At 30.1% G+C, this 14,893-nt stretch overlaps 2 protein-coding genes across 3 annotated transcripts in view; one reads left to right on the top strand and one right to left on the bottom strand.

Moving 5' to 3' along the window:
* The window catches only part of LOC136084470 (uncharacterized), a 2,317-nt gene extending 364 nt beyond the window's left edge, over positions 1–1,953 (bottom strand). Inside the window, exons 1-2 of one of the 2 annotated variants that reach the window (XR_010640570.1) lie at positions 577–1,953; positions 1–346 (exon numbers count right to left, since the gene is read on the bottom strand). The exon at positions 1–346 is cut by the window's left edge and continues 364 nt beyond it. Coding sequence is in view for 1 of the 2 variants with exons in the window: in XM_065804428.1 (XP_065660500.1) it covers positions 1–346; positions 577–667 (437 nt within the window). In the remaining variant the exon portion in view is untranslated. The remainder of the gene's footprint in view (positions 347–576) is intronic. The other variant, XM_065804428.1, reaches the window with a different exon arrangement.
* A 6,024-nt stretch (positions 1,954–7,977) lies between these two features.
* On the top strand, positions 7,978–10,343 carry LOC136084469 (uncharacterized). The gene is made up of 2 exons (XM_065804427.1): positions 7,978–8,259; positions 8,507–10,343. Exon 2 carries the CDS (start codon positions 9,424–9,426, stop codon positions 10,144–10,146), a length of 723 nt encoding a protein of 240 aa, XP_065660499.1. The 5' UTR covers positions 7,978–8,259; positions 8,507–9,423; the 3' UTR covers positions 10,147–10,343.
* Positions 10,344–14,893: the final 4,550 nt, after the last annotated feature.

Raw genomic sequence — 14,893 nt, 5'->3', positions numbered from 1 at the left:
CTGTATTGACATTTTGCACAAAGTTGTTTATTAATCACACCTTTTGCATCAAGGTTATTCAAACGTGCCTTTTGATGTGTAGATATATCTTTTTTAATGCACTTTTTACGTGGCTGCCTGTTCTTATATTTCAAAGTTAAAGATTCCTCTAGCTGAGATTTATATGGTGATCCAGTAATTTTTTCAGCATGATTTACCCTCCTTTTTATACCTGTTCGTTTTGTATTTTTCATTTCAAGTCCAGCTAGTGATCCAAATGTAACACCATGAGGTTGTGAGGTTTCATTAGAGGTGGCTAATTCTAATGACTTATGAAGTGTAAATGATAAGTTTGGTGAAACAGATTCTAAATAAAAATATTTAATTAAAGAAGATGAATAAAATTCAACATGTAAATTATAAAAAAATAGTTAAAATGTTTTAAAGAAATTTGAACAAATTTTTTAAGAAATTTTTTTTTAGGTTAATAAAACAACAGAAAAATTATTATTTTGCTTGATATAAAACAAATTAAATCTGTGTTTAAAATAAATGGTGGAAGATGGTAAAAATAATACACCTTTTAAAATGATTTACCTTTTTGAGAAGCAATAATGCATTCTGTGACAAAATCAACATGATCTAAATCTTTAGCAGAGTCTAACCCATTGTCGAGAGTAGGATGCATTTCAGAGGTAATATTTGGTTTTGAAATTTTTGATACAATATATGAGTGATCAGTAGCCTTAGCTGCAGCAAAGTCTTCTTCAGTAAACACATTTCTATCAAATGGATATATTCCACATTTTTTAAACCCTGACTGACAATTTTGAACAGTTGCAGCTTTCCCATAAGCTATTCCAAATAATTCACTAACCTCTAATTCAGTTACAGGACGACCTGGATGATGACGAAGCCAAGTACCAACTTCTTGATCATAGAATATTTTGAGGCTTTTAAAAAATGAAACATCAAGTGGTTGCAGTTTGTGTGTGCAGTGGGATGGAAGTGATAATATAATAACATTTGTCTCGCGAGCTTTTATAATAACACTAACATTTTTTTTATGACTTGAATGTCCATCTAAAATTAGAAGAACTGGTTGGTTTCTTGACTGTGGCTGGACTGCTAGTAAAAAATGATCAAACCATTTTTCAAACAAACCAGTTGTTATCCACCCATTTTTGCTGCCACCAGAAATAGAACCAACTGGGGTTTTATCCAAAGCGGATTTTTTGTCCCTCCAGCATTGGAGGGACAAAAAATCCGCTTGCTGATTGGCAACAAACTATTGTGATTGTTTTTCCTCTTTCCGAGCTTGTTAAGCCGCCAACACTATGTTTTCCCTTCAGGGCAACAACTTTTCCTGGTTTATGGCATATAGACAATCCGGATTCGTCTACGTTGAATAAGTTTGATGGTGGAATAATCTGCATTCCATTGGCATTAAACATTATTTTTTCTAGTTCATCATAAAAGCGATTAACTTTTATTCTATTAAATCCAATGGCTTGATGCAATGACGTTAATTCAGCAACTCTTACAGAGAGTTTATTATGACGTTTCAAAAAACCCCTAAACCATTCTTTTCCTGCTGACTTAGTTCCACAATTAAACTTGTGAATAATACCATTTTCTTCACAAAACTGGAATACCATTTGCTTCACATCTTTTGGAGACAGGCCAAATAATCTCTGTGACATGGTCAGAAGAACTTCTACAAGCTCTTTTTCTTGAAAAGCTGAGAGTGTTGTTGGGTGTCCTGCATTTAACTTTTTAACACAATTATCAACAGACGCTCGTTTTATATAGTCATGTAGTGTTTGCCTTGGTATTTTATATTGTTTAGCAGCAGAATATTTCGAGCAACCATCAACTAAAACTGCATTTACTGCTAGTTTTAACGATTCATTTGACCAATTACCATATTTTACACATTTTGAACCCATTATATGATGCTGTCAAATAATGTTTATATATATATATATATATATATATATATATATATATATATATATATATATATCTATATATATATATACCTATATATATACCTATATATATATATATATATATATATATATATATATATATATATATATATATATATATATATATATATATATATATATATATATATATATATATATATATATATATACATATATATTATATACATTTATTACAAATATATTATTAATATCTTAATAATAATATACACAATATAAATTAATTTTATGACATATAATATATATAATTAATATAATATAATATATATAAATAATTTTATGACATATAATATATATAATAATGTATATATATAACAATATATATATATATATATATATATATATATATATATATATATATATATATATATATATATATATATATATATATATATATATATATATATATATATATATATATATATATATGTATATTGTTGTATATAATACATTAATAACTTATTATATACATGTTATTAAATATGACATAAATTTAATTTATATTGTGGGGAACTAATATTTCATCAAGTTTCACACAGACACTAAAGAATTCACTTTTTTACTAACTCGTTATTATTTTATTACTATCTAAATTACTAAAACCAACTTCTTTACATAATAGTTAAAACGCTTATTTCCATTTTGGTTTCAAAGAAACAACAGGTCGGCAAATTCGGCGCTGCCGAAATTAACAACTATTCATAAGCCGAAATTATCTCCTTAGAGCAGTCCTTGGGGAAACTTTTATATCTTGTAACATTCTCTGAGTTTCATCTTATTGTAGCTCAAATTTTATTCAGTTTATATTTTTGAATAAAATAAATAACAACTTTTGGTAAAAATTTCAGAGAAAAGATCATTTATCCTGCATTTTCAAAAAAGTAAAAATGTTAAGAAAAAGCTAATAATCATAAATTAACGTACCTGTAATGTAAAAATCAAATTGTTTATCTTACTACAATACCCAACTATAATTTTAATATTCCAATAAATAAATATTTTTAGGTGTCTTTTGAAGGGGTGCCGAAATTATCTCCCTGCCGAAATTACCCTACTTTACCCTATATAAAAATTTTTTATATTTAGGAGAATTTTGAAAAAAATATTTTTTAATATTAATTAAATTTATTTATATTACTGTTTTTTTTTAATTTGTTTTTGTATTCTTATTTTAAATGACATATAAATATACATAAATAAATAAAAATAAAAATTATATAAATATTTTTATTTAAACATTAAAAAATAAAAAGAATTTAAAACCGCTTCACTGATTCGCAATAATCTGACCTTAAAGTTGAGGCAACTTATTTACCTTGTTTTCCATGTAAGGTAAGTTAATTGGCATTTTCAGTAATAAGTTCGTCTACTTTTGGCCAGACTCAAAACCTTTTAGCTTATTTTATTCTTTAGACTAAAAGCTTTCATACAAAATAGCCTAAAATTTATATAACAGTTTAAATAGACAAATATTTAATAATATAAGTTGTTGCGCGTGTAAGTTAAAATGGAATTGCCCATATATATATATATATGTATATATATATATATATATATATATATATATATATATATATATATATATATATATATATATATATATATATATATATATATATATATATCCCTGATAGCAAGCTTACATTGGGTTAATATTGTATACAACGTCAGACAAATGTTATTGTAAATTAGCTCTATACTCAACATATATAATATTCAACAACAAATGTTGTATATTGGCCTAACGTTTTATGCAACATTAGATCGTTATTGCAAATAGATGATTTGCATTGCTACATTGAAATTTATAGAAAAAAACAAAAACGTATGATACAAGTGTAAAAATTTATTTATTTAATTTACATAATTTCTCCGTTAAATATACATATTGCAAACACCAAACATAAACCAAAAACTAACACATTAAGTTTTAAAGAAAAAAATTCCTAGTATTGGCTAAGCTGATTGTTATTGAATCGTGTTTAGCTAATGATATTTGGTGCCTACGACTATTAGCTTTTCTTCCACCATCTCTATCACATGCCTGCCAAAGCCATTCTTATTTGACTTCACAGCTTCTGCACAAAAATTAGTTATTTAATTCACTCAGGTCAGGTCAGGTTATCCTGCTACTGGTAACATGTAACCCAGTACACACTGCTTCCTGTCCTGCTGCCTTGTAGGATACGCCTTTTTAGACAAAGGCTAGGAGATGCCAACTACAACTTAAAACACCACCTGCCTTGGGGGTCTTGGTTGAGTAAAGGCTAGAGATGGTGTCTCGATAAAAATACTCATCTTGGGCAGATGTTAAATGGATCCGGCTACTGTCTTGTTGAAGGCCTTCTCGGCAAAAACTTAACGGGGTAAACAGATTTTATCTGTTAACCATCCTCGCACCTTCTTCATCTATTAGACTGGCGCAGATGTATTTTTAATACATTGTTTCCAGATTAGGATGTTGAATGCTGGATTTTCTTGACTAAATGCATGGGTTTTGCTTGTGTCTATTTTTATGATTAGGCAACTCATTCTATTATCTCCTAATGAGGGTACAGCTATAAAACTCAGTTTATTGGTTTGGAGGCCGGCTGATACTAAGGTTTCCCGAACTCTGTGGTAGCTCTCTGAGAGGCTGATTCCATCAACAGCTGAAAAACATCAAAGTATTAGCAGCGCCATGTTGCGCATGGATGGTGTCCCTGTTTGTACTTTTGATGTGAATTGCGGAGACCACATTTGGAGCCCTTTGTTACGGCTTAGGGTTTATTAGTATTAATGAGGCAATAGCTTGGGCTATTAAACAGTGTTCTGAGTACTATCTATGCTTTGAGTCAAGTTCTTCAATCAAATTTAAAAATGAATAAGGTACCAAAAACTATAAAACACAAAAAACCATCATCATCACCAATTTCTCTTAAACTATCTTCGAAGTAACTTTTTTTCTGTTGAGTCTTATCTCTTGCAAAGTTCACCAGACCTACTTGCTCTTTGTGAGACTAATTTGAGTTCAGCTATCTCATCTTGGGATCTTAGTGTTGATGGTTATCTTCCTTTAATTCGTAAAGACTCCAATAGTCACATGTTTGGCCTGGGGATTTATATTCGTAAGAATTCACCCATTTGTCGTATAACTAGGTTTGAATCCACAGACTATTCTTTTATATGCTTTCGTTTGGCACCACTTCACTCTATCGCCTTTCTCTTTGTTCTACATCGCTCTCCTTTATCTCAAGACTGCACTCTTTTTGATGGTATTTCTGATCATATTGACCAACTCGTTTACCAGACAACCCGAATCATTTACCTTCTCTACTCAACTTATGTCTTGTTTCTGATCCTAGTCAGTGCTTAGTTTTTCCACATTCACCCTTAAGGTGCTTCTGATCACAGTGTGATCTCTCTAAAACTAATATCTTATTTTTCTTCATCACCAAATTCCCTTATTATTTCACCTTTTACAACTACAGTAAAGCTGACTGGGATTCTTTCCGTGATTGTATTTGTGATGGTCCTTGGGTAGAAATCTTTTGTCTTTCTGTCGACAAATGTGCTTCTTACATAACTTCGTGGATTCAGGCTGGCATGGAATCTTTTGTTACGTCTTGACAATTTCAGGTCAAGTCTCACTCTTCTCCATGGTATTCCTCACACTGTGCTGCTGTGATTGCCAATCGAAACCGTTACTTTTATATCAATCATCAAAACGATTCTTCAGAAAACAGGCTTCTGTTTATTACTGCTAGAAACCATTTTAAAAAGATTTTGTCTAACACCAAAGCCCGCTATTCTCAGGTCATGAAATTTCGTATCTCATCTCAAAAATTAGGCTCACATGATTTCTGGAGAATCTTTAATAGTATTAATAATAAGGGCAAGTCTTTAACTCCACCTCTCTTGTATGGTTCAGACTTTGTCACCTCACCTAAAGACAAAGCTGAATTGTTTGTGAAAAACTTTACATCAATATCATCTCTTGATTCCACTAGTTGTGTTCTACTTGATATTGACAACAAACAGGTTGATCCATTGCTTGACATTCTTATCACTCCAGCGTCTGTATCTAAAGTGATTTCCTGCCTTGACTCTTCTACAGCTTGTGGCCCGGACAACATACCTGTTAATGTCTTGCAAAAGTGATATCCGGAGCTGGAGAACACTTTTGCAAAACTTCTCTCAAAACTATTCAACAAGTGCTTATCAGAGTCTTGTTTTCCAGCCTGCTGGAAAGCGGCATCTGTTATCCATATCTTCAAAAATTCTGGAGAGCAATCTGATTCGTCTTACTACCATTCCATTAGTCTTCTTCCTATCATAAGGAAGGTTTTTGAATCTTTAATTAACAAACACTTAATTTCTCATCTTGAATTTCATAACTTACTTTCTGACCATCAATATGGATTTTGATCTTCTCGTTCTACAGCTGATTTGCTAAAAGTAATAACTGATAAGTTTTATCGTGCATTAGATAAAGGTATGGAGGTTAAGACCATCGCTCTTGACATTTCAAAAGCTTTTGATAAAGTTAGGCATGCTGGTCTTCTCCATAAGCTTTCTTCTTATGGTGTATCTGGCAACATCTTTAAGATTATTGAATCCTTCCTTTCCAATCGTAGCATAAAAGTTGTCCTCGATGGACAGCACTCTTCTTCTTATTCTGTAACTTCAGGGGTTCTTCAAGGTTCTACCCTTGGCCCTATACTCTTTTTAATTTACATTAACAATCTTCCAGATATTCTCACATCTAAGATGGCATTGTTTGCTGATGATACTACCATTTTGTCGTGATAAGAAACCATCTTGTCGTGATAAGAAACCATCTTGTCGTGATAAGAAACCAACACTCTCTGATTGCTTGGAGGGGGCATTTGAGCTTGAAAAGGATCTCATTTCTGCTATAGCATGGGGCTCACAGTGGTTGGTGAATTTCAATACATATAAAACTCAATTATTTCAGCCAATTGTTATCTCAATAAATTAGATCTTCCTATATTTTTGAACGGTTATGTACTCGATAAGTCATCTACTCTTCATCTTCTAGGATTAAGTATTACTTCCAATCTTTCTTGGAAACCATATATCGAATCAGTTGCAAAATTAGCATCTGCTAAGGTTGCATCTCATTTATGAGCTCGACACTTTCTTACTTCGGATTCTATTCTCTATCTCTATAAATCTCAAATCTGGCCTTGTATGGAATACTTTTGCCATATCTGGGGCGAATCTTCTAATGATGCCCTTTCTCTTTTAGACAAGGTGCAAAAACGCATTGTAAACATAGTTGGACCTGCTCTTGCAGCCAACCTCCAACCATTATCTCATCGTCGTAAAGTTGCTTCTCTTTCTCTTTTCTACAAATACTATAATGGACACTGCTCTAAAGAGCTAGCATCTCTTGTGCCATCTACTAAAATTCATTCTCGTGTTATTCGTCATTCAATTAAGTCTCATCCTTTTTCTGTGACTGTTGCTAAGTGCTCTAAAAACTTTTATTCCTCAAGTTTTTTTCCTCGATCATCAGCTCTTTGGAATAAGCTTCCTTCATCTTGCTTTCCTGATTCATATAATTTGCAATTCTTTAAGTCGTCCGTCAATCGTTATCTTGCTCTACAATCTTCAATCTTTATTCTTCCAGTAACTTCTAACTTTAATTAGTGGTTGCTTGCAGCCTTGATGGAAGACGTTTAAAAAAAAAAAAATTATGCACCAAAGAAACATAACAAAATTGAAAGTAATTTTTCAGTCTTTTTTTAAGTCTTTTCTAAACCACTTACCAATAGCAACATATGCAATTAACATTTTTCCTATTCCAATTATTTGTCCTCTTCCTGCATAGTTTAATTTATCGGCTAGGCCTATCTTAAAAACTATTCTTAGTAAAAAGAATATACAATCTCCTTCGTCTTTAACTCCAATTAACTTAGTTAAAAAATATCCGCCATTTTCAAAAAAAAAAGGCTATAATTTGCTAATCAAATACCGGCGTATTGTGATTTTAGACATACTCTGGTACACAACGACTTGAGTTTTATTAAATGGCGGTCAACAATTTATGTGCTGTTTGTTTTAAAATCTTTGGTAAAAAGTCAGCAAAGCTTCATAAAATATTTTAAGCTATTGAAGAAAAATAAAAACCTTTATTTGGGATAGCTATGATCAAAATTTAGCAAACCATCCTAAAGTTATTTGTAGCAATTGTTATAAAAACCTTTATTGTTTGGAAAAAAACGATACAAAATACCTTAATAAGTGGCTAAAGCAAATTTCTCAGGTTAGTTAATAAAATTAAAAAAAAACTATATTTAAGACTTAGTGTTTAATTAAATAAAGTTGTTTTATTTTTTATTATTTTTAAAAATGGAAAGAGCTGTCTCAATGAACTTTAATAAACTTGAAAAAAAACAACATTTAAACAGCTTGTTTTAGGAACTAATATGTCATCGATGTGTTTTATTTCTATTGTGTTATATTTTTTATATTACTAATTTATATAGTTTTAGTTTTTTTTTTTTGTTTAGATAAACCGTCAAGATATCAGAAGAACAACAGATACTTCAGAAATATCAAAAGATATTAACATTATTACTTCTGAGTTAAATGAAGATAAAAATGAAAGGATGTGCTTAAAATGTTATGGAGTTGTTAAGTCAGGCATTATTCATCTTTGTAGTGATGTTCAAGCTGTGAAAAATTTAGTATAATGCAGCATATGCATTGGGATCAGCAAGTGCAGAACGTGTCGCTTCAAGTATTTTAAAAACAAAAATGGAAAAGGAAAATATTTTTAGAGGTGAAAAATTCCTATTTGCTACTCATGGGAAACCATTAACCATGTTGCGGGAACTACGGACAATAAATGTGACCGTGCTAATTTTAGTCAAGTATCTTTTGAAACAATCATTGAGCTTATAAAATGTTTAGAACTATCTCAGTGTAAAACCAAAAAAATGTGTTCTATATTTAGAAAAAGTCTTGGCTTTCAAAGTAGCATTGAAGGAAATATTGTTAAAAATTAGAGGCTTTAAAAGCAGAAATGAATGAATATTTTTCATGTAAAGAAGAAAAATTTGTTGAAGCTGGTGATATAGTAAATAAATCAATGGTTTATATTAAAAATATTATTGAGTTTATACATGATATAATCACTGAAAGGAATATTGACCCTCTTTCTACAATTGTAAGAGTTGCTGTGGATTCTGATCAAGGTTTTTTAAAGGTCACTATGAATGTTTTTAATCCGCATGATAAAACTGGCAACCAACTTGACCTTGATGATGCTGGAGTTAAGCGTTGTTTTATTGTTGCTATTGTAGAAGGAGTGTCTGAACACAATGAAATCTTAGAAAATTAGTTGATACTCTTAATCTTCAAAATAATAAGTATTCTGTTGCATTTGATTTAAAGTGTGCAAACTCAATGTTTGGCATTACGAACCATGCTGGAAAATATAGTTGTTTGTGGTGTGAAGGAGAGAGTATTTTGGACGGTGGAGAAATTAACTCTTGGTTCCCTCTATTATCATTACAGTAAATACACAGAAGCTGGAAAACCAAAATCAAAGATGGCTGATTATAAAAATGTTATTAATCCAAGATTATTATATCTTGAAGAGGATCCAGACACAATTATTAAAAATTTAGTTCCAGTACCTGAGTTGCATACATTAATCGGAATAGTTACAACTTTTAGAAAACTATTATCAAAACTATGGCCTGGCTTTAAAAACTCAAATTACATATTTTTCAGAGGTTACCATGGCATTGGATTTGATGGCAACAATGCCAACAGACTTTTAGATAAGTTATATGTTCTTTCTCGTGGTATTGCTGATCAAGGAAAGCTTGATTTACTACCAGTAATTGAATGTTTAAGAAAGTTTCAATCAATGAAGCAAGCCACCTTTGGAGAAAAAATTGGTGATATTGAATCTGTTGTTTTTGAATTTAAGATGTCTTATGCTAATTTAAGGGAATATATTAATACTTACTTTGAAAACATTTCTTTGAATTTAACGTGGAAAGTTCATACTGCAGTTAACCATATTGTGCCATTTCTAAAAAGTACCAATACTGATAATGGGCTTGGAATTTACTCTGAACAAGCAGGTGAATCTGTTCATTATGAGTTTAAAAAGACATGGAATAAATATAAGAGATGACAAAGCCACCCAGACTATGCTAAACAATTAAAGTCAAGTGTTGTGGAATTTTCAACATTTAATAAATAGTTATGTCAAAATTATTATTTACAAAGTATTTTAATAGCATCAAAAATACTTTTAATTGAGTATTGATAAAGTAGAATGCTATTTTTGTATTTCAAAGCTTAGTCAAGATATTTTTCACATTAAATGCATTTTGTTGTTGTTTTTATACCTACATTCTTTTTCTTTTTAATCTGTTATATAAATGCTGTAACACTTTTTTAATGCCTTTATATTATAAGAGTACACAAGTACAGAGTAAAAATTAGGTTTCTTTATGAAATAATGTGAAATATATGAACTTCAATAAAGTAAACGGTGTACCGCCCCTCCCCTTTTATCTAAAGTTTAGATGTGTAAAAATTTTATTCTAGCCATTCCTATGGAGGTTCCTAATACCTTTACTTAACTTATATACTATGTTACTTCTTAATAAGAAAAAAAAAATGGATGTGGGGAGACTTCAAACCTGGCGGTTATTGTGGTTCACAGTGATTTTTCTGTCTTCCTTTTTTGTCTCCAGAGCACGGCTTACTTAACAATAGCAACCAGACAATCTCTAATGGCCTTATTATAAAAGGACAAAAATAGACTTCGACAAAGCACTAATTGCAACAATTTTAATTACAGCTATCAAAAATGAATTGTCTATAAAAAATGTTTGTCTTTCTAGACAATCATTTTAAAAACGGACACTAAATGAACAATCTCGATTTTTTAATGAGGTATAGAAGATCTATTTAATATATAATTTGGACTTATAACGAGTAATTAAATTTTCACTGCAGCATCGTTTCAAAAACTGAAAACGAGCACAAAATTAAAAATACAATTTTTCTAACAGAAGTTCATTTTTTAATTTTTTGTCCAGCGTGTGTTGTTGATTAAAAAGTTAATGTCTATTTAAAAACCTCAAAATGGACTATTTTGTGCTCAATTGAAGTTCATTAATTACTCAGTTCAGTTGTTTTTCAATTCTCAGTGAATGTGCGTGAAAATTTATTTTTAAAATGCCCTCTCCAGTTTGGGATTACTTTAAAAAAGTTGAAGGTAAGTTTATCATTTAAAAAATTTTCCTTAGTCACTAAAATCTTTATCACCTTCAATAAAATTATTTTAAAAATATGTGATCAAGGAGTTGTCCTTTATAAAATGTGGATTAGTAAGTAGAAGATTCCAATAGGTGTTAAAATTTATTTAGGTTTGTGAATAAAACAATAGTGAAAAAAAAAAATGTTTTTTACTTTCATTTTATTGATGAATATGTACGCAAGTTTTAAACAATAATTAATCATGGGCAATGATCGTCATTTGGAGTTTTGATGTCATTTCAATATTTTTTTAATATTATAAATTTACTACATAACAATCTTCAAATAATACGGTAATGAAAGATTTCTGGTTTTATGAAATCAAGTAAATTTAGACAAAATCATAGACACCAAATAGACAAAAAATTATGCTTTGTAGACTTATGAAGTGAAAATTATTTTTTAACTGAGCAATCTTAGGACACCATCAAAAATTTGATAGACACAACAAGGACAAAAAATTAAACATTTGTTGTGTCCATTACAACATACAGAATTGTCTATGTCTGTGTTGTAAGTCTATCCATAGACTAGTCTGGTTACTACTTAATAACAGGCCTGAAAGACGCGCAAAAAAAAAAAAAGAACTGTAGGCGGATAATTTGTAAACAAATATGTCGATTTAAACAATTTTGTAAACAAATAAAATGAGTTAAAATTTAAAATTCGCTATACTAGCTGCTAAGTTGCTTGTTTTTAAATGTTGAGAGCTATTTATTTTAAAATCCTTTTACAATAAGATAACATTTCTTAATCGATTAATTAAGAAAAAAACACTTCATTAATAATATAAATGATTTCTTTTCAATTTTCACAAACCCTACAACTTCACAAAACATATTTTACATACATTTATATTTCTGCTTCGCTGTGATCATTTTTGTGACAATTTAAGCAATTTTAAAGCTGGTTCTATTGCCGATTGAGGTGAGTAAAGCTTGCTATAGTTGTTAAATAATATGTTAAATAGTATTTTTTCATGAAGTTTATCTATGTTTTCAAATCCATAAAATTCTGCTATCATCATTGTTATGTTTATAAAACTTCTCCTACAAACTGATAACATGATGTCATAAAAAAATACGTAGCAATAAATCACCCATTGACACATATTGTCTCCAGGTATCTTTAAGCCTCCTCTGTTGATTTCTTTAGTAAATTCCCCAAATTCTTCGTAATAGAACTGTGTATCATATTCATCTACATCATTTCTACTGATGTATCCTGCAATATAAACTAAGGCCAGTTTTACAGACTTAGACAAGGCTAACTCCCTATTTGAAAGATTATGAAACACATTAAAGGTATTGTCATCATTGAGCAAAAATCCACATTTCAAACAAGCATGTTCACAACTTGTTTGAATTCCATCAAAATCTGTGTTTAAATCAAGGAGAAGTTTTGTTTTCTTAATGTTTACTTTTTCTAAAACTTGTTGAACATTAATAAAATATGTTCCACCAAAACCCTGACGTAGCTTACTAAACATTTTTTCAATGGGATCACTCGAAAAATTTCCTAAACATACATATTTGTGTGAAGTGCTGAGGAGATGCTTAGGTAACTCGACCAGTCCTCTACTTGTGTATGCAAGAGCAAGAGCAGTATCCTTGGTAAGTTGTTTTACTCTTTGTCCTTGTTTTTAGGAACCATTTTTTAAAACATACTTGCTATATCAATTAAAAATTCTAATTGTTGATCGTTAGGGTTATCAAAGACAGCCCTTTTTAAGTCTTTAGTTTTAACATCTTCGAACTGACTTTTTACATTTAGGATTTTGAAAAAGTCGACAGCTTTTTCTATAAAATCAACAGTTTCACCTGAAACCTGCATTTCTGGATGAATTTTTAGTGCAGTTAATGTTTCAACACAAAAAATCTCAAGACATAAAGCAACATTCTGTCGTTCTATAGGTTTTGGTTGGATAGAAACTTCATTAAGCCTTGATAGTTTCACAATAGAGTTATTTTCTAACTCAACCAGCTTCTTCAAGTCAACCCACTTTGCAGTTTTTTCAAGGCCGCAGTCAGAATACTTTAGCTCTTGCATTTTTTCAGTTAACCAATTGTTTCTAAGAGATTTGATTAAATGTACATAATCATAGAGCAAAAAAATGTTTTCAGTTGTGCGCCATGGAGAAATCAAATTGAATTTTTTAAAGAATGATTGATTTACTCTATTATTATCACATAAAATTGCAACAGTAATGCCATTACATGAACGAATCAAATTTAACCTATCAACAACTTGTTCATGTTGAAAATCAGCACTTAAACAATACACTGGCAATGCTTTGTACAAAAACTTCTTTCCTCCAAATAATGAGCAAATCATAAAACTCAAAACAGTGGTTGCAAAATGTTCTGGAGTATTTACTGCTTTTCCAAATAAGTTACCACTTGATACGTTAGTTGTGGTTTTAAATAAACTTCATCGATTATAATAATTACATTTTTTTGACGAGGATCTTCTAGTTGCATTAAATATTTGTTGAGGAAATCAAAATCCTCTAGTTTACTAACCTTAGATATAAGTTTACCAAGTGTTACAATACTTGGCATTTCATAGTCATCTCTAATACGACTGTAAAGAGATCTTGAAATTAAAAAATATTCAAAAGCCCTACTTAGAATTTTTGGAGAATATTTTTTGTTACCAACAAATGTTAATGCATGCATGCTAACAACTTGTTGAAGGACAATGCTTTTTTATGATCCATTTCAACAGAATGTAAATATCTAATAGCTTCTAAAATTTGTAAGTAAGATGTAATTTTATGTACTCGATTACTGCACAGTGGTATAGTAGAGCATCTAGATCCAAAATGAAAACCTTCAAATCGCATATCCATTTTAACTTTTAAAAGAAACTTTGGAATAGCAGCGGTATCAATATAATCCTTACTTTGGATAATTAAACCATCATCCACTGTAAAAGATGTTACTGGAAATGGAATAACTTCTTTGCTTACTTTTAGGCAAAGTTCATCAAAACAACTAATTTCATACAAATCCAAGTGAGCTGAAATTTCATCAGGTTTCATGTTACGCGTAGATGGTAGTGATTTTGTCGTTGTTCTTTTTGTTGGTGGAGGTGTAGGAACTTGACTTTGAAATACACAGATGAAAATAGTTGGTGGATTTAAGGGACGAATTTTACCACAAAACTTCTATAATAGATCTAATCCATCTTTCTCTTTCTTGAGGATTACGGTTTTTGTTTGGCAATCGAAAAAGTTTAACTTTATGTTCTTTATCATAGTTACCTCTACAACCAGTTACACACCATTTAAAGGGCATGCTATAGTAATTTTTGTTTTAAAAGATTACATTTTGCTAAATATATAAAATACAAATAAAATAATATTAATTATTAAATAATTACAAGCAATTGATTTATAGTATATCATATGATATATAGATATAATGCAGTAATTTATTTACATAATATGATCATATTATGTAAATACATTACTGCATTAAATCTATATACATAACTGATTTAAAAAAAAATATATATATATATATATGTTCATCAAGGTTATAGTTAGGTTATTGTTCATCAAGGTTACATTATATTCGGAGTTATAGAGTTGAGAGAGGGTTATAACC

The sequence above is a fragment of the Hydra vulgaris genome, chromosome 09 (assembly GCF_038396675.1).
Source record: "Hydra vulgaris chromosome 09, alternate assembly HydraT2T_AEP".
Classification (NCBI taxonomy): Eukaryota; Metazoa; Cnidaria; class Hydrozoa; order Anthoathecata; family Hydridae; genus Hydra; species Hydra vulgaris.
The sequence above is the reverse complement of the archived record's forward strand: the minus strand, read 5'-3'. Positions and strand labels throughout refer to the sequence as shown.

What these genes read in the sequence shown, in the direction of transcription:
- LOC136084469 (XM_065804427.1), top strand. Translation starts at nt 9,424, where the DNA reads ATGCTGGAAAATATAGTTGTTTGTGGTGTGAAGGAGAGAGTATTTTGG.